The following is a 21766-nucleotide window of genomic DNA, read 5'->3' as shown; positions in this document are numbered from 1 at the left end:
AATAAATAATTGAATAAAATAATTAAGTAGTTAATTAAAACACATTAAGGATGGCAGGACAGGTGATGCGTCTCGGCTGCAGCATGTGGGAGCTCCTGGATGCCAGTGTGATCCAGGGCAAACACGTCTGCAGTAAGTGTTTGTGGCTCGAAGAGCTTTGGCTCAGAGTCATTGAACTGGTGTCTGAGCTGCAGACACGGAGACACACCAGGGAGGGGGAAAGTTGCCTGAATATTTTGTACCGGGAGGTGGTCACACCCCTTAGGATAGGGTTTTCTGATTTGTTCAGTGGTCAGGGACAGGAGAGTGTGGCTGCAGCTGAGACAGGTAAGGGGACCCAGAAGGCAGGAGTGCAGGAGCCTCAGCCTTTGTGATTGTCCAGGAGGTTTGAGGTTCTTTCAGTTTGTTTGGATGATAGTGGGGGCTGCAGGGTGGATGAGCAACCTGACCATGGCATCATGGTACAGGAAGCCATTCAAGTGGAGGGAGAAAAAAGGAATGTAGTGGTGGTAGGGGATTGACACTGTTCTCTGCAGCAAAGAGCGTGAGTCCAGATGGCTGTGTTGCATGTCTGGTGCCAGGGTTCGGGACATCTGCTCAGGGTTGGAATGGAACTTACAATGGGAGGGGGAGGATCCAGTCATCATGGTCCATGTAGGTACCAACAACTTAGGCAGGATAAGGAAAGAGGTTCTGCATAGTCAGTATGAGGAACTAGGTGCCAAATTAAGAAGCAGAACCTCAAAGGTAATAACCTCTGAATTATTACCTGAGCCACGTGCAAATTGGCATAGGGCAAATAAGATTAGAGAAATTAATGCGTGGCTCAAAGACTGGTGTGGTAGAAGTGGGTTCTGGTTCATGGGGCACTGGCACAAGTACTAGGAAAAATGGTGACTGTACCGTTGGGATGGTCTACACCTGAACCGTGCTGGGGCTGGTGTTCTAGCGATCCGCATAACTAGGGAAGTAGAGAGGGTTTTAAACAGAATAGTGAGGGCAAGGGATCAAATTTGGGAAGATATGGTAAATCAAGGAGTAGAGACAAGGCAAGAGAGAATGGTATTAATATTCTTTGGCCTCCTTATCTCGAGAGACAATGGATACACGCCTGGAGGTGGTCAGTGGTTTGTGAAGCAGCGCCTGGAGTGGCTGTAAAGGCCAATTCTAGAGTGACAGGCTCTTCCACAGAGAAATTTGTTTGTCGGGGCTGTTACACAGTTGGCTCTCCCCTTGCGCCTCTGTCTTTTTTCCTGCCAACTATTAGGTCTCTTTGACTCGCCACACTTTAGCCCGTCTTTATGGCTGCCTGCCAGCTCTGGCGAACGCTGGCAACTGACTCCCACGACTTGTGATCAATGTCACAGGATTTCATGTCACGTTTGTAGACGTCTTTAAAGCGGAGACATGGACGGCCGGTGGGTCTGATATCAGTGGTGAGCTCGCTGTACAATGTGTCTTTGGGGATCCTGCCATCTTCTATGCGGCTCACATGGCCAAGCCATCTCAAGCGCCGCTGACTCAGTAGTGTGTATAAGCTGGGGATGTTGGCCACCTCGAGGACTTCTGTGTTGGAGATACGGTCCTGCCACCTGATGCCAAGTATTCTCTGGAGGCAGCGAAGATGGAATGAATTGAGACGTCGCTCTTGGCTGACATACGTTGTCCAGGCCTCGCTGCCATAGAGCAAGGTACTGAGGACACAGGGCTGATACACTCGGACTTTTGTGTTCCGTGTCAGTTCCTATATTAATATAGGAAATGATAAACAGACTGTGACAGGAAGGGACAAAACATACAAATCTAAGAGTAAATCAACAGATAAGGCTAGAGGTTACAAAAATAATTAAAGGAAACAAATAAAGGCTCTGTATCTGAATGCATGTAGCATTCGGAACAAAACAGATGAACTGACAGTGCGAATGGAAATAAATAACTACGATCTGATAGTAATTACAGAGACATGGCTGCAGAACGACATAGATTGGGACCTGAATATTGAACGGTACATGGTATTTAGGAAGGACAGGAAGCTAGGAAAAGGTGGAGAGGTAGCCCTGTTAACTAATGATGGTATTAGCGCAATAGAGAGTGATGGCCTATGTTCAGGAGACCAGGATGTAGAATCAGTTTGGGTAGAGATGAAAAATCATAAAGGCAAGAAGTCACTTGTGGGAGTGGTGTACAGGCCCCCTAACAGTAACCACATGGTAGGACAGGGTGTAAAGAAGAAACAATGGGAGCTTGTCAGAAAGATATGACAATAATCAAGGGGGATATTAATCTAAATATAGACTGGAAAAATCAGATGGGCAAAGATAGCCTAGATGAAGAGCTCATAGAATGTTTTTGGGATAGTTTCTTAGAACAGCACATTCTGGAGCCAACCAGAGAGCAGGCTATACTAGACCTGGCATTGTGCAATGAGATAGGATTAATTGATGACGTCATAGTGAAGCACCCCAAGGCAGCAGCAATCATAATATGATTGAATTTTACATTCAGATTGAGGGAAAGAAGAGAGGGCTGAAGACTAGTATTTTAAACGGAAATAAGGGCAATTATGAGGGCATGAAAGTGGAGCTAACTAAAGTGAACTGGTAAATTAGGTTAAGGGATAGGTCAATAGAGATACAGTGGCAGGCATTTAAGGGGATATTTCAGAATACAAAGAGTAGATACATTCCAACAAGAAAGAAAAATTCCAAGGGGAGGACCCACATCCGTGGTTAACTAAAAGTTAAAGATAGTATCAAACTTAAAGAAAAAGCATGCAATTGCGCAAAGATGAGTGGCAGGTCAGAACACTGGACAGAATATAAAAAAACAGCAGTGAAGAGAGACATAAAATATCTGTTCAACACCTCAGCCATTTCCTTGATTTTCCATTATCAATTCCCCAGACTCACTCTCTGGAGGACCAACACTAGCTTTAGTCACTCTTTTTCTGTTTAAATACTTGGAGAAACTCTGCTATCTGTTTTTATATTACTAGCTAGTTTCTCTCACATTCTTAATTATTTTTTTCATCATTCTTTGCTGGTTCTTAAAATCTGTCCCATCACTATCACTAATCTTTGCAGATTTATACAGCTCTTTTCATTTGCTACTATCCTTAACTTCCTTTTTTAGCCACGGATGATGCATCTTTCTCAAAGAATCTTTCTTTCTCACTGGGATAAATCTTTGCTGAAAGTTATTAAAGATCTCCTTAAAAGCCTACCACTGCATCTCTACTGTTTTCCCAGCTAGCTCTGCCTTAATACCCTTGTACTTACCTTTATTTAGGTTTAAAACACTGGTCTTAGACCCACACTTCTCCCGTTCAAACTGAACATGAAATTCTATTATGTTGCGATCGCTATCGCCTAGAGGCTCCTTTACCATGAGGTTATTGATTAATCCTGTCTCATTGCACGTAACTAGGTCTAGAATAGCCTGCTTCCTAGTTGGCTCCAGAACGTGCTGCTCTCAGAAATTTTCCTGAATACACTCCATGAACCATTTTCCAGGCTACCTAGAAATCTGATTTGTCCAATCTACATGTAGATTAAATTCACCCATGACTATTGTGGTACCTTTCCTACACGCCCCATTTAATTTTTCTTGTATACTCTGTCCTACAGTGTAGCAACTGTTAAGGGGCCTATAAACTATTCCCACAAGTCCCCCTTACCTTTCCTATTTCTTAACTCCACCTAAACTAATTCTACATCTTGCTGTTCTGAGCTAAGTTCATCTCTCGCTACTGTACTAATGACATCCTTAATTAACAAAGCTACCCCACCACCTTTTCCTAGCTTCCTGTCTTTTCAAAATGTCGAATACCCTTCAATATTCAGGTCCCAGCCTTGGTCACTTTGCAATTATGTCTCTGTAAAGGCTATCAGGTCATACATATTTATTTCCATCTGTGATAACAATTCATTTTGTTGCGAATGCTGCACGCATTCAGATTCAGAGATTTTAACTCTGACTTTTTACCATTTCTGCAATCTTTGGCCTTATCTGCTGGTACAGTCTTACATTTGTACGCTCTGTCCCTTCCTGCCACACTCTGGTTATCATTACCCAAATCACTTCCCTGCTCTAATACCTTGTTGATTCCCTTTGATTTAGCACGCCTCCTCTTACATGACCCCTCCCCCCACTCTTTAGTTTAAAGCCCTCTCTACCGCCGTAGTTATATGACTTTCCGGAACACTTGTCCCAGCACAGTTCAGGTGAAGCCTGTCCCAATGGTACAACTCCCACTTCCCCAGTACTGGTGCCTGTGCCCTTGAATTGAAACCCATTTCTACCACACCAATCTTTGAGCCACACATTCATCTCTCTAATTTTATTTACCCGACACCAGTTTGCTCATGGCTCAGGTCTTAATCCAGAGATTATTACCTTTGAGATTCTGCTTTTTAATTTAGACCCCAGCTGCTCATACTCCTTATACAGAACCTCTTTTCTAGTCCTATCTATGTCATTAGTACCCACATAGACCACGGCAACTGGATCCTCCCCTTTTTTTTATTCGTTTATGGGGATGTGGGCATCGTTGGCCAGGCCAGCATTTATTGCCCATCCCTAATTGCCCTTGAGAAGGTGGTGGTGAGATACCTTCTTGAACCGCTGCAGTCCATGTGGAGTAGGTACACTCACAGTGCTGTTAGGAAGGGAGTTCCAGGATTTTGACCCAGCGACAGTGAAGGAACGGCGATATAGTTCCCAGTCAGGATGGTGTGTGGCTTGGAGGGGAACTTGCAGGTGGTGTTCCCATGCACCTGCTTCCCTTGTGTTTCTAGGTGGTAGAGGTTGGAGGTTTGGAAGATGCTGTCTAAGGAGCTTTGGTGCATTGCTGCAGTCTATCTTGTAGATGGTACACACTGCTGCCACTGTGCGTCGGTGGTTGAGGGAGTGAATGTTTATAGATGGGGTGCCAATCAAGCGGGCTGCTTTGTCCTGGATGGTGTCGAGCTTCTTGAGTGTTGTTGGAGCTGCACCCATCCAGGCAAGTGGAGAGTATTCCATCACACTCCTGACTAGTGCCTTGTAGATGGTGGACAGGCTTTGGGGAGTCAGAAGTGAGTTACTTGCCGCAGGATTCCTAGCCTCTGACCTGTTCTTGTAGCCATGGTATTTATATGGATACTCCAGTTCAGTTTCCGGTCAATGGTAACCCCCAAGATTTTGATAGTCAGGAATTTAGCAATCAGAATGCCATTGAATGTCAAGGGGAGATGGTTGGATTCTCTCTTGTTGGAGATGGTCATTGCCTGGCACTTGTGTGGCGCGAATGTTACTTGCCATTTATCAGCCCAAGCCTGGATATTGTCCAGGTCTTGCTGCAAGTTCCTCTCCAGCCCTAAGCAGATATCCTTAACCCTGGCACCAGGCAGGCAAAACAGCCTTCTGGACTCTCGTTCTTGGCTGCAGAGAACTGTGTCTATCCTCCTGACTACACTATTTCTTACTACCACTACATTCCTGTTTACTCCCCTGCTTGAATGGCTTCCTGTACTATAGTGCCATTGCTAGTTTGCTCATCCACCCTGCAGCCCTGCTGTCATCCATACAAGCTGAAAGAACCTCAAACCTGTTGGACAATTGCAAGGGTTGAGGCTCCTCCACTTCTGCCTTCTCGATTCCCTTACCTGCCTCACTCGCAGTCACACCCCCTCTGTCCTTGACCACTGACCAAATCAGAAACTACATACTCAAACTAACAATCAGCAAAGACTGAACACACAAACAAAACATCTTCCGCAATCAAGTCCATGTCCATTACTCCTCTGTAAGCATCAAAACTCTCTAGCTAGGCAAGTTTCAAGAAATGACAAAAATGTACAAAATAATGAATTAGAAAAAATGTATTGTGGACTATTTACATGTGTAACATTGTTGATTTGACCACCTGTGCCACTTCACGTGCTCATAATTCCTTATGTTTACGCTTCCTCCCACGACATCTTGGTGCTACCCCAACATCAACAACAGAGGTGGAGGCAGTCTGCTCATTGCACTGCCCCGTTGCTGTGGATGACCATGGTGGGGGTCTTCTGGAGGTATGGGGCCTTGACGGCTCCATCCTACTAGGGGTCTAGGGGTCTCCTGCACTGGTATAGGGGCATCTCTCTTGGCCTCGCCTGATGGAGTTAAGGGGGGGTGGCCACTCACCCTGGAAGTGTCCTGAGGAAGGTCCCAGGGCAGCTGGCATGCCCTCCTCCTGCATCTGGGTCTACGATGGCACCTGCCTGTTTCCCTGAGGGAAAGGGATACCCGGAGGGTGGTTCAGGTGCCTCGTCTTCTCTCACTTAGCCACTGCTGCACAGAGCCTATGGTTACAGCGATGGAATGCAGGTCAGAGCGCATATGGATTAAGTGCTTGACCTGGCCTTCCAAGGCAGTTGCCACTCTCTCCATGGAGAAAGTCATATGCTTACATGTGTGGGACATGGCAGTCATGGCTTGCATGGACTCCTCCATCGCCCGCACAAAGCTGTGCATCTCCGATATATGTTCCCCAAATGTTCGCTGCATGTCCAGCAGGTGTCTTGTGGCCTTGACCAGAGGGCCATCATGAACGAGGGGCTCAGCAGAGGCCTGGTGCCCAGCAGACCTCCGAATGTCAGGGGGCCTGGCTGTAACATTCTTCCTCAGCTGCTGGGACGTGTCTGTGCCATGCCCTCAAGATTGTGACCTTGATTTTACGTGCAACCCCACCCCCCATGAACCATGTGCATGTGACTATGCTGGCGGAGGCTGCAGAAGAGGCAGGTGACGGTGTACTCTCTGGGGCATTGGTATCATTGTCCCCAGAGGCGGAGTCAATAGGTTTCTGGCTTGTCATCATTCTGGTCGTGTGATTGTGGGCACCGGCAGTGGAGAACAAACAGAAGAACATTCAGCATCACCACAGCATGAGCAACATTGCAGCAACAGTAAGTTTGGCTCTTCATCCTTACCCCTGGATGATCCAGCCTCACCATCCACAATGGCTCTTCCTCCCTCCTCTCCTGCTATCTGGACTGCCTCCTTCTCTGCTGGGGTCAGGAGTCTATGATCTGAAACACCACCCCCTGTCTTGTTGTGGTCCCGCAGATTGTGGGTCTGTTTGTCCTGCACGAGAAAGTGTGGAGTTAATGACATGTCCAATACACCTAAAACCCCCTTGTCTGCATGCACCCCATCACACAAACTGGCCTGTCAGTCGCACGCTATATCCAAGCACAACCAAACTCCAGACTTCCACATTCACTGGCACCAAGGCTGATCATGCATTTACCCACCTGGCATGGATGCCCATTAACAGAAATAACATTTTGAGGACCCCACGAGATACCATTGTTAAGATTTGGCCGCATCACTTACCCTCACCAATTTGAGCAGGTCATTGACCCATTTCTTGCAGTGCACCCAGGTTCTTTGTTGAACCCCATGGTTCAAGACCTCCTTTGCCAGCTCCAGGCAACCTTGGTCAGGCGGAAGTGCCTTCTGATGCCATCGTCAGGAAAGAGGACCTCCCGACTTTCCCTGACGGCCTGGAGGAACACTAGCAGGGAGGGATCCCTGAACTGTGGGGCTAGTCTCTGCCTACTAGTTGGCATGTTGGTATTGGTGATGAAAAAACCCAGACAAATACAAAAGTGGGTGGTGACGGTGTAGGATAGGTGTAAAGATGGATGAGGGTGGGTAAAATAATATAATAATTTCAGGGGAGAAAACGTAGAGTACTCTGCATAAAGAAAAAATGGCCACGATGATGAGCCTCCATTATTCTACTTAAAGATTATTTATAGCCCTGCTGTTCATGATGCTCCACTGAATGATGGCCGGACACTCCAATGAAAAGCATCCCCACTGCATGATCATATGTATCTCCCATGCCTGTTAGCAGAACTTTGATTTTCAATTATAATCTTGTGGGAACCGGCAAAAAGGGAGGGAGAGAAAATGCCGCCCTCTTCAATTCTGCCATTGGAAAAGGTGCGTCATGGATAAAATCCCACCCAGTATCTCCCAAACAGACTGCGGAACGTCGTTAGATCCTGAGAGGTCTTTTCCAAATGTTACGACCAGTATCCATTTTTAGTGTGAAGTTTGGAGAAAAATTTAGCATTCGCAAACTTTGGGGTTTAGTTCCTCAAGAGTGGAAATCTTATGTGGGCCTCATTTCAGTGCCACACTCAGACACCTTGGGTCTAAACAAACTCATACAGAGCCATATTTTTTGATGACGCATGTGATGGAGCTACACCAATTGGTGTGGTGCTGGACTTTATGGATTATTCCATCCCTTTCCAGCTGATCCAGCTCTACTTTCAGCTTATTCTGGATATGGATGCTACACTTACATGGAGGATTGATGGAAGGATTAGTGTCTGCACGTACATGTGTGGAAGTGAGCAGAAAGGCATGGCACTATGCTTAATGGGAAGTATAGCCAAGTTAGGAATAGTAGCTTTGCTGAGCTTTGATTTTAAGTGGCAGAAACCACAATGAAATAGTTAAAAGTAAAGGCAGAGCGTGTGAGACTGTAAAGACTAGCCGACACTGGTAATTGCAAAGACATCTGTTCTTTATGGCCTGATTGTGTGACTCCCTGTGGTTTGGAACAAATGGACTCCTGTGAATCAAATGATGTCCATCCCTGTGTGAGTGATAAGGAGTGCTAGGCCCCTCTTATCTTCGTGAGCTGCCACTACTTGTAGCTGCAGACTGCACGAAACACTCAGGAATGTAAACCTAATAGAGATAGCAGGATGCGCCGCAATTACTTGTCACAAGGTAGAAACATAACTCATGATCCATGTAAGGAGTGAGACCAGAATGGTTATTGATGATTCCTATGCTCTTGCTAATTAGCTTGCTTGTCCGCTTTGTTTTATCTTGCTGGTACAAAACAATATTTTATTAGTAACAAGTATGTATGGAGAATGGAGTGTCTTGTTAACCTCAGTAACAGATGTACTGCATGTCACCAAGTGGGTGAAGTCGAATTGTACCGCACTGATTGGTTAAACAAGGAGGTGTAGCATGAATCTTAATGTATAAACAGTAGCACCTGTATCACAACCTTCACTTACTCTAGTGGACCAGACAGACTCTGGGTGGAGTCAGTGTTGTTGTATTGGAGTAAGTCAGCCGGCTAAATGCGCAAATAAAGTAATTGATTTTACCTACACATCTGACTCGGTATATTTACTGAACCAGACTGAAGGAAAAAAGAACTCAGATTTACACATGCAATACGGCTTCACTTTTGAAACTTCCAATCCAGTCGAACCTATCGGGTATAACAATGTTAGGTCAACTACAAAGGTGATAGGATTGTCCTTGTCGTCTGTTGTCTTCGCCATTGTCATGTTGATGCTATGAATGGTAACTAAGGTCAGGTCTCTGCACACTGGTAGGCCTGCAATCGCTGGACCTGTGGTGTCCACAATATAGAATATCTGGGATGACCATGCTGAGCTGTAGCAACATTCAAGTGTGATGGATCCTAAGGACAGAATCTCTGAGCTGTTGTAGGCTGTGAGCTTGGCAGTGGTTGGTTGAGCTATCATTTTCCACTTCTGTGGGTACATACTTTTCAGTATGTGAAGTGGAAGAATGTCAGCACTTGCACTTGTATCAATTTTTGAAGACAGCATAAGTTTCCCAGTCTTCTGTGGGCATAAAATATGAATAGCAGAAAAGGCTTCGGATGATACAACTGTGTCAACATGTTCTGTGATGTGGACTGTATGGGATGCTTGTTCTCTGTATGTGTTAATGCTCTGGTTATCCTCATCATCCAATTTTGCAGTCTGGCTGGTCATTTCGTGGAATTGCTGTTTGTGATATTTGGTACACTCCTTTTTCCTGGAATTCTGTACCTGTATTCCATCTGACTGTGGCTTGTTCTGGTGTCAAGCTACCTGGTCTGGCTTTGGCTTCCTGCATTGGCACTTCCAGTGCCCTTTGGGGCCAGGTGCATTGCATATATTGTGGAAAGCTGGACAATTTCTGAGTGCATGTACGAGACCATACCGCCTGCATGGCTAACCAGGATTTTTGTTTGAATTGGCTACTGTGCCAGTGGTGGATGTAATGCACAGAGCCTGTAGACTCTGTCTACCCATAAGGATTGCTTCATTCTTGTGTCTGCTTTTGAACAATGCTTCCAAGTTGTTACCTTTGAGTTGGTCCCAAAGATCCTTTTGAAATGCCTTGAGAGGGATAGAAGCTATCACAAGCTCAATAATTCTGTCAGCCAGATCTGCCTCTGAAAAATTACAATCTTGTCCCTTATCTCTGCACCTGCTCACAAACTGATCTATCGTGTCCTTGGGTTGCTGTCTGAAAGACATAAATTCGAGATGGGGTATGCAGAAATTGAGCTTAACTCTTAGCTGGTCTTCCAGTTAGACCAAATTTTTCTTAGGTCTTTGAATTTGTCCTGTGACAGTCTGATGTGTTCAGTCTATGGAGACCTTCGTTTCCGATGGCTATTTTTACTTTGATGGCTTGTCTGTTTGGTTCAGAGACAGTGGCGCAGTGGTTAGCACCGCAGCCTCACAGTTCCAGCGACCCGGGTTCAATTCTGGGTACTGCCTGTGTGCAGTTTGCAAGTTCTCCCTGTGTCTGCGTGGGTTTTCGCCGGGTACTCTGGTTTCCTCCCACCACCAAAAGACTTGCAGGTTGATAGGTGAATTGGCCATTATAAATGGCCCCTAGTATAGGTAGGGGAATATAGGATTAGTATAAATGGGTGGCTGATGGTCAGCACAGACTCGGTGGGCCGAAGAGCCTGTTTCAGTGCTGTATCTCTAAATAAATAAAATAAAACATAGTTCCATCCATTACTTGAACAAATTAAATTCAGTAAAGAAGTCTGCCATCTTCCAATTCAGGGATGGGAATTTTGTAGTCATCCAGTCAGTGTTCACAGGATTTTTATTTATATCTGAGGCAGGAACAGGGGAAGGGGTTACATACTGTGACTCCACCAGCTAACAGTACCTTGGATGGCCAGACCCTGTTGTTGGACCTAGGACTAATTGGAGCTATTGCTGCCATCCCACGCTTTTTGCTCGGCCCTGCCCACAAAGCTGCATTTTGGTGCCAACATTTTGAATGGTGATGAAGTTCTTTTTCAGCCTTCTTAAAGCTGTCAGAGGCGTGCATTCAATGGACGTTTTTTCCTCTGGCCCCGTTCCCCACGCCACCCCCCCACCGCCCTCCCCCGGGTACTCCCGATCCAGTGCCCCAATGCCCAGTGTCGCACCTCATGGGGTCAGTTCTCTAAAATCTTTCCCTGTGCAAGCTATAGCAGCAATTAGACTCAGACTAATGCTCCCCAGATTTGTGGTTGTTTTGCTGGGACCCAACACCTGCCTGTTGAAGCAAGCAAGGTTTGGTGTTGGTGTGGTGAACTGACCATGGGGCTCTGCTGAGTAATGGATACCTACACTGTTGCAGAATCACTCACATAGAGACTTACACGCTGCTGTAAGTAGTGCAGATGTACTTGTTAGGTCTTCAAACATCCACACACTGGAATTCTGTTGCATGTGGAGGTGTTCAGCGTTGTGGGTTCGGCAAAATCTTCAATTCAAATCTTCAAACACAACTAGCTGCCACCATATTGTGTCTTCTACTTTACTTTTCAGATCACTAGAGGACAATGGTGGGATCTGATGAAATGTTTTATTACCTGCTCCTCCTTCCTCCACCCCCTCCCCCCCACTCCCCCTTCCTCCACCCCCTCCCCCACTTGTGCCCCCCTCCAAGCTCACCCCCCTTGCACCCCCTCCCCCCACCCTCTCACACCCCCTTCCCAGCTCCCCCCTCGCACCATCTTCCTCTCGCACTCCCTTCCCCTGCACCTCCTCCCCTACCCCCCTGCAGCCCCCTCTCCAGCTCCCATCTCACACCCCTTCCCTCTACCCCTTCCCACCGCACCCCTCCTCCTTGCACCCCCTCCCCTCCCGCACCCCCTTCCCCCCACCTCCTCCCACCGGCATCCACCTATCCCTGAGCAGGGGCCCTAACAACCCCACTGCCTTGTGGGCGTCTCGGGAGAGACCAAGGCTAAGGAATTAAACCCTAACAGAAAATCCGGAGCGGAACCCCTAACCTTTGGCATGTTTCTGGCAGTTCCTGCAGCCATACCAATGCCAAACATTGTGTTCTGCACTCCTTTGGACCCCACCAGGAAGGCCGAGAGGGGGGTTTTGACGCTTGGGCAACTCACAACCTCCATACATCCGCCCAGGCATGCGCCATGGATAGGTCACTCCATAGTCGCCTCACAGCGACCGAAACAACATGGAAGGCAGCAGTTACGGGTTACAAGTCCAGCTCAATTGGCGTAGAGATTGGGCGCAACGGGTTGCCTTTGTCAGTGGGAAAGGTCATTGCATCTCACTGGACAGCTACCGCCCGCCTCAAACAGGGCAGCCCCCGATCAGTAAGGTTCTGTCCCGACACAGTCCACCTGCTTCAATGGGTGCTTGGAGCTCAGTGTCATTGCCCGAGAAGTGGACTGCAACACCGTACCAAACAGCATGACAAAAAAAGGAAAGAAGGTACCAGTACCAGCCCTTTGTTTTGCAAGCTGGAATGTCAGAACTATGTGTCCTGGCCTGTCGGAAGACCTTACACAAATCAACGATTCTCAGAAGACCGCCATCATTAACAACGAGCTCAGTAGGCTCAATGTGGACATTGCAGCACTTCAGGAGACACGCCTCTCTGCGAGCGGATCTCGAAGAGAGCAAGATGACACCTTCTTCTGGCAGGGTAGGGATCCTGAAGAACCAAGGCAGCATAGAGTGGGCTTCGCCATCAGAAACTCTTTGCTCAGCATGATAGAGCCACCCTCAAATGGCTCAGAATGCATACTGTCCATCCGACTGCTCACTGCCTCTGGTCCAGTACACCTACTCAGCATCTATGCTCCAACACTCTGCTCCCCACCTGAAGCTAAAGATCAGTTCTACGAGGAACTCCATAATATCATTAGTAGCATCCCCAATACCGAACATCTGTTCCTGCTGGGGGACTTTAATGCCAGGGTTGGAGTCGACCATGACTCATGGCCCTCCTGCTTTGGGCTATGGCATTGGAAGGATGAATGAGAATGGACAGAGACTGCTTGAGTTGTGTACTTAGCATAACCTCTGCATCACCAACTCATTCTTTCATACTAAACCCTGTCAACAGGTTTCTTGGAGGCACCCAAGATCATGTCGTTGGCACCAGCTGGACCTCATCATCACAAGGCGAGCCTCTTTAAACAGTGTTCAAATCACACGCAGCTTCCACAGTGCGGACTGCGACACCGACTACTCCCTGGTATGCAGCAAGATTAGACTCAAACCAAAGAAGCTACATCACTCCAAGCAGAAGGGCTGCCCGCGCATCAACACTAACAGAATTTCTTATCCACAGCTGTTACATAAGTTTCTAAATTCACTTGAAAAAGCCCTTCAAAACACTCCTACAGGGGATGCAGAGACCAAGTGGGCCCACATCAGAGACGCCATCTATGACTCAGCAATGACCACCTATGGCAAACGTGAGAAGCAGAATGCAGACAGATTTCAATCTCACTTTGAAGAGCTGGAACCTGCCATAGCCGCTAAGCGCATTGCACTGCTGAACTACAAGAAAGCCCCCAGCGAGTTAACATCCATAGCACTTAAAGCAGCCAGAAACACTGCACAAAGAACAGCCAGGCATTGCGCAAATGATGACTAGCAACACCTATGCAGTCATATTTAGCTGGCCTCTGACACTGGAAACACCAAAGGAATGTATGATGGCATTAAGAGAGCTTTTGGGCCAATCATCAAGAAGATTGCCCCTGTCAAATCTAAATCAGGGGACACAATCACTGACCAACGCAAGCAAATGGACCGCTGGGTGGAACACTACCGAGAACTGTACTCCTGGAAAAATGTTGTCACTGAGACCGCCCTCAATGCAGCCCAGTCTCTGCCAGACATGGTTGAGCTGGACGTACAGCAAACAAAATCGAAACTCAGTCATGCCATTGATTCTCTAGCCAGTGAAAAAGCCCATGGGAAGGACAGCATTACCCTTGAAATAGTCAAGAGTGCCAGGCCTGCTATACTTTCAGCACTCTACGAACTGATTTGCCTGTGCTGGGATGAGGGAGCAGTACCACAGGACATGCGCAATGCCAATATCATCACCCTCTATAAGAACAAGGGTGACTGCGGTGACAGCAACAACTACGGTGGAATCTCCCTGCTCAGCATAGTGGGGAAAGTCTTCGCACGAGTCGCTTTAAACAGGCTCCAGAAGCTGGCTGAGCGTGTCTACACTGAGGCACAGTGCGGCTTTCGAGCAGAGAGATCCACCATTGAAATGCTGTTAGAACATTACAGTGCAGTACAGGCCCTTCGGCCCTCGATGTTGCGCCGAAATTCTCCCTTCGTCAGCTGCAGGAGAAATGCCATGAACAACAGATGCCCCTTTACGTTGCTTTCATTGATCTCACCAAAGCCTTTGACCTCGTCAGCAGACGTGTCTCTTCAGACTACTAGAAAAGATCGGATGTCCACCAAAGCTACTAAGTATCATCACCTCATTCCATAACAATATGAAAGGCACAATTCAGCATAGCGGCGCCTCATCAGACCCCTTTCCTATCCTGAGTGGTGTGAAACAGGGCTGTGTTCTCGCACCTGCACTGTTTGGGAACTTCTTCTCCCTGCTGCTCTCACATGCGCTCAAGTCTTCAGAAGAAGGAATTTTCCTCCACACAAGATCAGGGGGCAGGTTGTTCAACCTTGCCCATCTAAGAGTGAAGACCAAAGTACGGAAAGTCCTCATCAGGGAACTCCTCTTTGCTGACGATGCTGCATTCACATCTCACACTGAAGAGTGTCTGCAGAGACTCATCGACAGGATTGCGGCTACCTGCAACGAATTTGGCCTAACCATCAGCCTCAAGAAAACGAACATCATCAGACAGGATGTCAGAAATGCTCCATCCATCAATATTGCCAACCACGCTCTGGAAGTGGTTCAAGAGTTCACCTACCTAGGCTCAACTATCACCTATCACCTGTCTCTCGATGCAGAAATCAACAAGATCATGGGAAAAGCTTCCACTGCTATGTCCAGACTGGCCAAGAGAGTGTGGGAAAATGGCGCACTGACACGGAACACAAAAGTCCGAGTGTATCAAGCCTGTGTCCTCAGTACCTTGCTCGATGGCAGCGAGGCCTGGACAACGTATGTCAGCCAAGAGTGACGTCTCAATTCATTCCATCTTCGCTGCCTCCGGAGAATCCTTGGCATCAGGTGGCTGGACCATAGCTCCAACACAGAAGTCCTCGAGGCGGCCAACATCCCCAGCATATACACCCTACTGAGCCAGCAGCGCTTGAGATGGCTTGGCCATGTGAGCTGCATGGAAGATGGCAGGACCCCCAAGGACACATTGTACAGCAAGCTCATCACTGGTATCAAACCCACCGGCCGTCCATGTCTCCGTTTAAAGACGTCTGCACACGCAACATGAAGTCCTGTGACATTGATCACAAGTCGTGGGAGTTAGTTGCCAGTGATCGCCAGAGCTGGCGGGCAGCCATAAAGACGGGGCTAAAGTGTGGCGAGTCGAAGAGACTTAGCAGTTGGCAGGAAAAAAGACAGAAGCGCAAGCGGAGAGCCAACTGTGTAACAGCCCCGACAAACAATTTTATCTGAAGCGCCTGTGGAAGAGTCTGTCACTCCAGAATTGGCCTTTATAGCCACTCCAGGTGCTGCTGCACAAACCACTGACCACCTCCAGGCGCTTACCTATTGTCTCTCGAGATAAAGAGGCCAAAGAAGAAGAAGAGACTTTACACAAACATACCAACCACTCAATTAAGTGGGTTCTTTTATTTGAAGAGGTGAAAATATATACAATAATAACTGGGGGTTAAATTAAAACGTTTGTTCTCTAGGACTGTTCCTATCTTCTGTGTGATCATCACATATACATCACATTCAGTCTGGCGATGTGGATCCATTGCACAGTGCGGAGTCGTCGACCTGTGTGGAGTCATCGACCTGTGTGGAGCCATCGACCTGTGTGTAGTCATTGAACAGTGTGGAGTCATTGAACAGTGTGGAGCCATTGAACTGTGTGGAGCCACTGAACTGTGTGGAGTCATTGAACTGTGTGGAGTCATTGAACAGGGTGGAGCCACTGAACTGTGTGGAGTCATTGAACTGTGTGGAGTCATTGAACAGGGTGGAGCCACTGAACAGTGTGGAGCCATTGAACAGTGTGGAGCCATTGAACTGTGTGGAGCCACTGAACTGTGTGAAGCCATTGAACTGTGTGGATTCACTGAACTGTGTGGAGCCATTGAACAGTGTGGAGTTATTGACCTCTGTGACGTCATTGAACTGTGTGGAGTCATTGAACCGTGTGGAGCCATTGAACAGTGTGGAGCCATTGAACTGTGTGGAGTCATTGAACAGGGTGGAGCCACTGAACTGTGTGGAGCCATTGAACTGTGTGGAGTCATTGAACAGGGTGGAGCCACTGAACTGTGTGGAGCCATTGAACTGTGTGGAGCCACTGAACTGTGTGGAGTCATTGAACTGTGTGGATTCACTAAACTGTGTGGAGCCATTGAACAGGGTGGAGCCACTGAACTGTGTGGAGCCATTGAACTGTGTGGAGTAATTGAACAGGGTGGAGCCACTGAACTGTGTGGAGCCATTGAACTGTGTGGAGCCACTGAACTGTGTGGAGTCATTGAACTGTGTGGATTCACTGAACTGTGTGGAGCCATTGAACAGTGTGGAGTTATTGACCTCTGTGACGTCATTGAACTGTGTGGAGTCATTGAACCGTGTGGAGCCATTGAACAGTGTGGAGCCATTGAACTGTGTGGAGTCATTGAACAGTGTGGAGTCATTGAACCGTGTGGAGCCATTGAACAGTGTGGAGCCATTGAACTGTGTGGAGTCATTGAACAGGGTGGAGCCACTGAACTGTGTGGAGCCATTGAACTGTGTGGAGCCACTGAACAGTGTGGAGTCATTGAACAGGGTGGAGCCACTGAACTGTGTGGAGCCATTGAACTGTGTGGAGCCACTGAACAGTGTGGAGCCATTGAACTGTGTGGAGTCATTGAACAGGGTGGAGCCACTGAACTGTGTGGAGCCACTGAACTGTGTGGAGCCATTGAACTGTGTGGAGCCATTGAACAGTGTGGAGCCATTGAACTGTGTGGGGTCATTGAACAGGGTGGAGCCACTGAACTGTGTGGAGTCATTGAACTGTGTGGAGTCATTGAACCGTGTGGAGCCATTGAACAGTGTGGAGCCACTGAACTGTGTGGAGTCATTGAACTGTGTGGAGTCATCGACCTGTGTGGAGCCATTGAACGGTGTGGAGCCATTGAACAGGGTGGAGCCACTGAACAGGGTGGAGCCACTGAACTGTGTGGAGTCATTGAACAGGGTGGAGCCACTGAACTGTGTGGAGCCACTGAACTGTGTGGAGCCATTGATCTGTGTGGAGCCATTGATCTGTGTGGATTCATCGACCTGAGTGGAGTCATCGACCGTGTGGAGTCATCGACCTGTGTGGATTCATCGACCTGTGTCGAGCCATTGAAATGTGTGGAGTCATTGACCTGTGTGGAGTTATCGACCTGTATGGAGCCCTTGAATTGCGTGGAGCCCTTGAACTGAGTGGAGTCCTTGAATTCTGTGGAGCCCTTGAACTGTGTGGAGTCACCGACCTGTGTGGATTCATCAACCTGTGTGGAGTCATCGACCTGTGTGGAGCTATTGATCTGTGTGGAGTCATTGAACAGGGTGGAGCCACTGAACTGTGTGGAGCCATCGACTTGTGTGGAGTCATTGAACAGGGTGGAGCCACTGAACTGTGTGGAGCCACTGAACTGTGTGGAACCATTGATCTGTGTGGAGCCATTGAACGGTGTGGAGTTATTGACCTCTGTGGAGCCACTGAGCTGTGTGGACCCATTGATCTGTGTGGAGCCATTGAACGGTGTGGAGTTATTGACCTCTGTGGAGTCATTGAACTGTGTGGAGCCACCGAACTGTGTGGAGTCATCGACCTGTTTGGAGTCATCGACCTGTGTGGAGCCTAACAGACAGTGTCCCAGAAACTGCCATCACCATCCCCGGGTACGTCCTGTCCCACCGGCAAGACAGACCCAGCAGAGGTGGTGGCACAGTGGTATGCAGTAGGGAGGGAGTTGCCCTGGGAGTCCTCAACATCGACTCCGGACCTCATGAAGTCTCATGGCATCAGGTTAAATATGGGCAAGGTAACCTCCTACTGATTACCATCTACCGCCCTCCCTCAGCTGATGACTCAGTACTCCTCCATGTTGAACACCACTTGGAGGAAGCACTGAGGGTGGCAAGGGCACAAAATGTACTCTGGGTGGGGGACTTCAATGTCCATCACCATGAGTAGCTCGGTAGCACCACTACTGACCGAGCTGGCCGAGTCCTAAAGGACAGTGCTGCTAGACTGGGTCTGCGGCAGGTGGTGGGGGAACCAACACGAGGGAAGAACATACTCGACCTCGTCCTCACCAATCTGCCTGCCGCAGATGCTTCTGTCCATGACAGTATTGGTAGGAGTGACCACCGCACAGTCCTTGTGGAGACGAAGTCCTGCCTTCACATTGAGGATACCGTCCATCGTGTTGTGTGGCACTATCACCGTGCTGAATTGGATAGATTTCGAACGGATCTTGCAATGCAAAACTGGGCATCCATGAGGCACTGTGGGCCATCAGCAGCAGCAGAATTGTACTCAACCACAATCTGTAACCTCATGGCCCGGCATATCCCCCACTCTACCATTACCATCAAGCCAGGAGACCAACCCTGGTTCAATGAAGAGTGCAGGAGGGCATGCCAGGAGCAGCACCAGGCATACCTCAAAATGAGGTGTCAACCTGGTGAAGCTACAACCCAGGACTACTTGCATGCCAAACTGCGTAAGCAGCATGCGATAGACAGAGCTAAGCGATCCCATAACCAACGGATCAGATCTAAGCTCTGCAGTCCTGCCACATCCAGCCGTGAATGGTGGTGGACAATTAAACAACTAACTGGAGGAGGTGGCTCCACCAATATCCCCATCCTCAATGATGGGGGAGCCCAGCACATCAGTGCGAAAGATAAGGCTGAAGCATTTGCAACAATCTTCAGCCAGAAGTGCCGAGTTAATGATCCATCTCGGTCTCCTCCTGAAGTCCCCAGCATCACAGATGCCAAACTTCAGCCAATTCGATTCACTCCATGTGATATCAAGAAACGACTGAAGGCACTGGATACTGCAAAAGCTATGGGCCCTGACAATATTCCGGCAATAGTACTGAAGACCTGTGCTCCAGAACTTGCCGCGCCCCTAGCCAAGCTGTTCCAGTACAGCTACAACACTGGCATCTACCCTGCAATGTGGAAAATTGCCCAGGTATGTCCTGTACACAAAAAGCAAGACAAATCCAACCCGGCCAACTACCGCCCCATTAGCCTACTCTCAGTCATCAGCAAAGTGATGGAAGGTGTCATCAACAGTGCCATCAAGCGGCACTTGCTTAGCAACAACCTGCTCAGTGATGCTCAGTTTGGGTTCCGCCAGGGCCACTCAGCTCCTGACCTCATTTCAGCCTTGGTTCAAACATGGACAAAAGAGCTGAACTCAAGAGGTGAGGTGAGAGCGACTGCCCTTGACATCAAGGCAGCATTTGACCGAGTATGGCATCAAGGAGCCCTAGCAAAACTGAGGTCAATGGGAATCAGGGGGAAAACTCTCTGCTGGTTGGAGTCATACCTAGCGCAAAGGAAGATGGTTGTGGTTGTTGGAGGTCAATCATCTGAGCTCCAGGGCATCACTGCAGGAGTACCTCAGGGTAGTGTCCTAGGCCCAACCATCTTCAGCTGCTTCATCAATGACCTTCCTTCAATCATAAGGTCAGAAGTCGGGATGTTCACTGATGATTGCACAATGTTCAGTACCATTCGCAACTCCTCAGATTCTGAAGCAGTCCTTGTAGAAATGCAGCAAGACCTGGACAATATCCAGGCTTGGGCTGACAAGTGGCAAGTAACATTCGTGCCACACAAGTGCCAGGCAATGACCATCTCCAACAAAAGAGAATCTAACCATCTCCCCTTGACATTCAACGGCATTACCATCGCTGAATCCCCCACTATCAACATCCTAGGGGCTACCATTGACCGAAAACTGAACTGGAGTAGCCATATAAATACCGTGGCTACAAGAGCAGGTCAGAGGCTAGGAATCCTGAGGCGAGTAACTCACCTCCTGACTCCCCAAAGCCTGTCCACAATCTACAAGGCACAAGTCAGGAATGTAATGGAATACTCTCCACTTGCCTGGATGGGTGCAGCTCCAAAAACACTCAAGAAGCTCGACACCATCCAGGACAAAACGGCCCGCTTGATTGGCACCCCATCTACAAACATTCATTCCCTCCACCACCGACGCACAGTGGTAGCAGTGTGTACCATCTACAAGATGCACTACAGCAATGCACCAAGGCTCCTTCGACAGCACCTTCCAAACCCGCGACCTCTACCAACTAGAAGGACAAGGGCAGCAAATACATGGGAACATCACCACCTGCAAGTTCCCCTCCAAGTCACACACCACCCTGACTTGCAACTGTATCGCCGTTCCTTCACTGTCGCTGGGTCAAAATCCTGGAACTCCCTTCCTAACAGCACTGTGGGTGTACCTACCCCACAAGGACTGCAGCGGTTCAAGAAGGCAGCTCACCACCACCTTCTCAAGGGCAATTAGGGATGGGCAATAAATGCTGGCCTGGCCAGCAACGCCCACATCCCGTGAATGAATTTTTAAAAAGCCATTGAAATGTGTGGAGCCCTTGAACTGTGTGGAGTCATCGACCTGTATGGAGCCCTTGAATTGTGTGGAGCCCTTGAACTGTGTGGAGCCCTTGAATTGTATGGAGCCCTTGAACTGTGTGGAGTCATCAACCTGTGTGGATTCATCGACCTGTGTGGAGCCATTGAAATGTGTGGAGTCATTGACCTATGTGGAGCCATTGAAATGTGTGGAGCCCTTGAACTGCGTGGAGTCATCGACCTGTATGGAGTCCTTGAATTGTGTAGAGCCCTTGAACTGTGTGGAGCCCTTGAATTGTGTGGAGCCCTTGAACTGTGTGGAGTCATTGAACTGTGTGGAGTTGTTGAACTGTGTGGAGGCATTGAACTGTGTGGAGTCATTGAACTGTGTGGAGTCACTGTGTTCTGCCGACATTAGGTGTCACTGGATGCAGGGCCATAGGATGATAACTTAAGGAGATAGTAGCAGTGTAGCAGAATTGTGGACCTTTATTGGATTGTTGGATGAGGTACCAAAAGTCATCTGAAACATGTTTGTATTAACACATCCAAAGCCTCCCTAGCGTCTATCTCATTGTGCCTTTGCTACGGTCCATGGGGTCTTCTATGATGCATTGGCTGGTCAGCAGCCTCCTCCACATCCTTGTTGTCAAGGAGGCATCGCACTCAACAATATCTTCATTCATGTTTGGCATGGACAAAGCAACAACCACACATGCTATGATCCCTTACAACCATCCCTTGCGGCAAACCAGGGAGCTCCTGTATTTCCAGAGAGCCCCATGTGATGGAAGGAGATGTCAGCAGAAAACAGTGACGCCACAGAGTCCGATGACTCCACACAGTTCAATGACTCCACATAGTTCAATGACTC

The 21766-nt window shown here is 48.2% G+C and overlaps 1 protein-coding gene across 1 annotated transcript; it reads left to right on the top strand.

The window, feature by feature from the left end:
- The first annotated feature begins 20899 nt into the window (after window positions 1–20899).
- LOC137376890 (chorion class high-cysteine HCA protein 12-like) lies at window positions 20900–21310 on the top strand. Its single transcript, XM_068045848.1, has one exon. It carries the CDS (start codon window positions 20900–20902, stop codon window positions 21308–21310), a length of 411 nt encoding a protein of 136 aa, XP_067901949.1.
- Window positions 21311–21766: the final 456 nt, after the last annotated feature.

Source organism: Heterodontus francisci, chromosome 14 (assembly GCF_036365525.1).
Source record: "Heterodontus francisci isolate sHetFra1 chromosome 14, sHetFra1.hap1, whole genome shotgun sequence".
Classification (NCBI taxonomy): domain Eukaryota; kingdom Metazoa; phylum Chordata; class Chondrichthyes; order Heterodontiformes; family Heterodontidae; genus Heterodontus; species Heterodontus francisci.
Note: the sequence above shows the minus strand (reverse complement) of the source record. Positions and strands in the feature narration are given on the sequence as shown.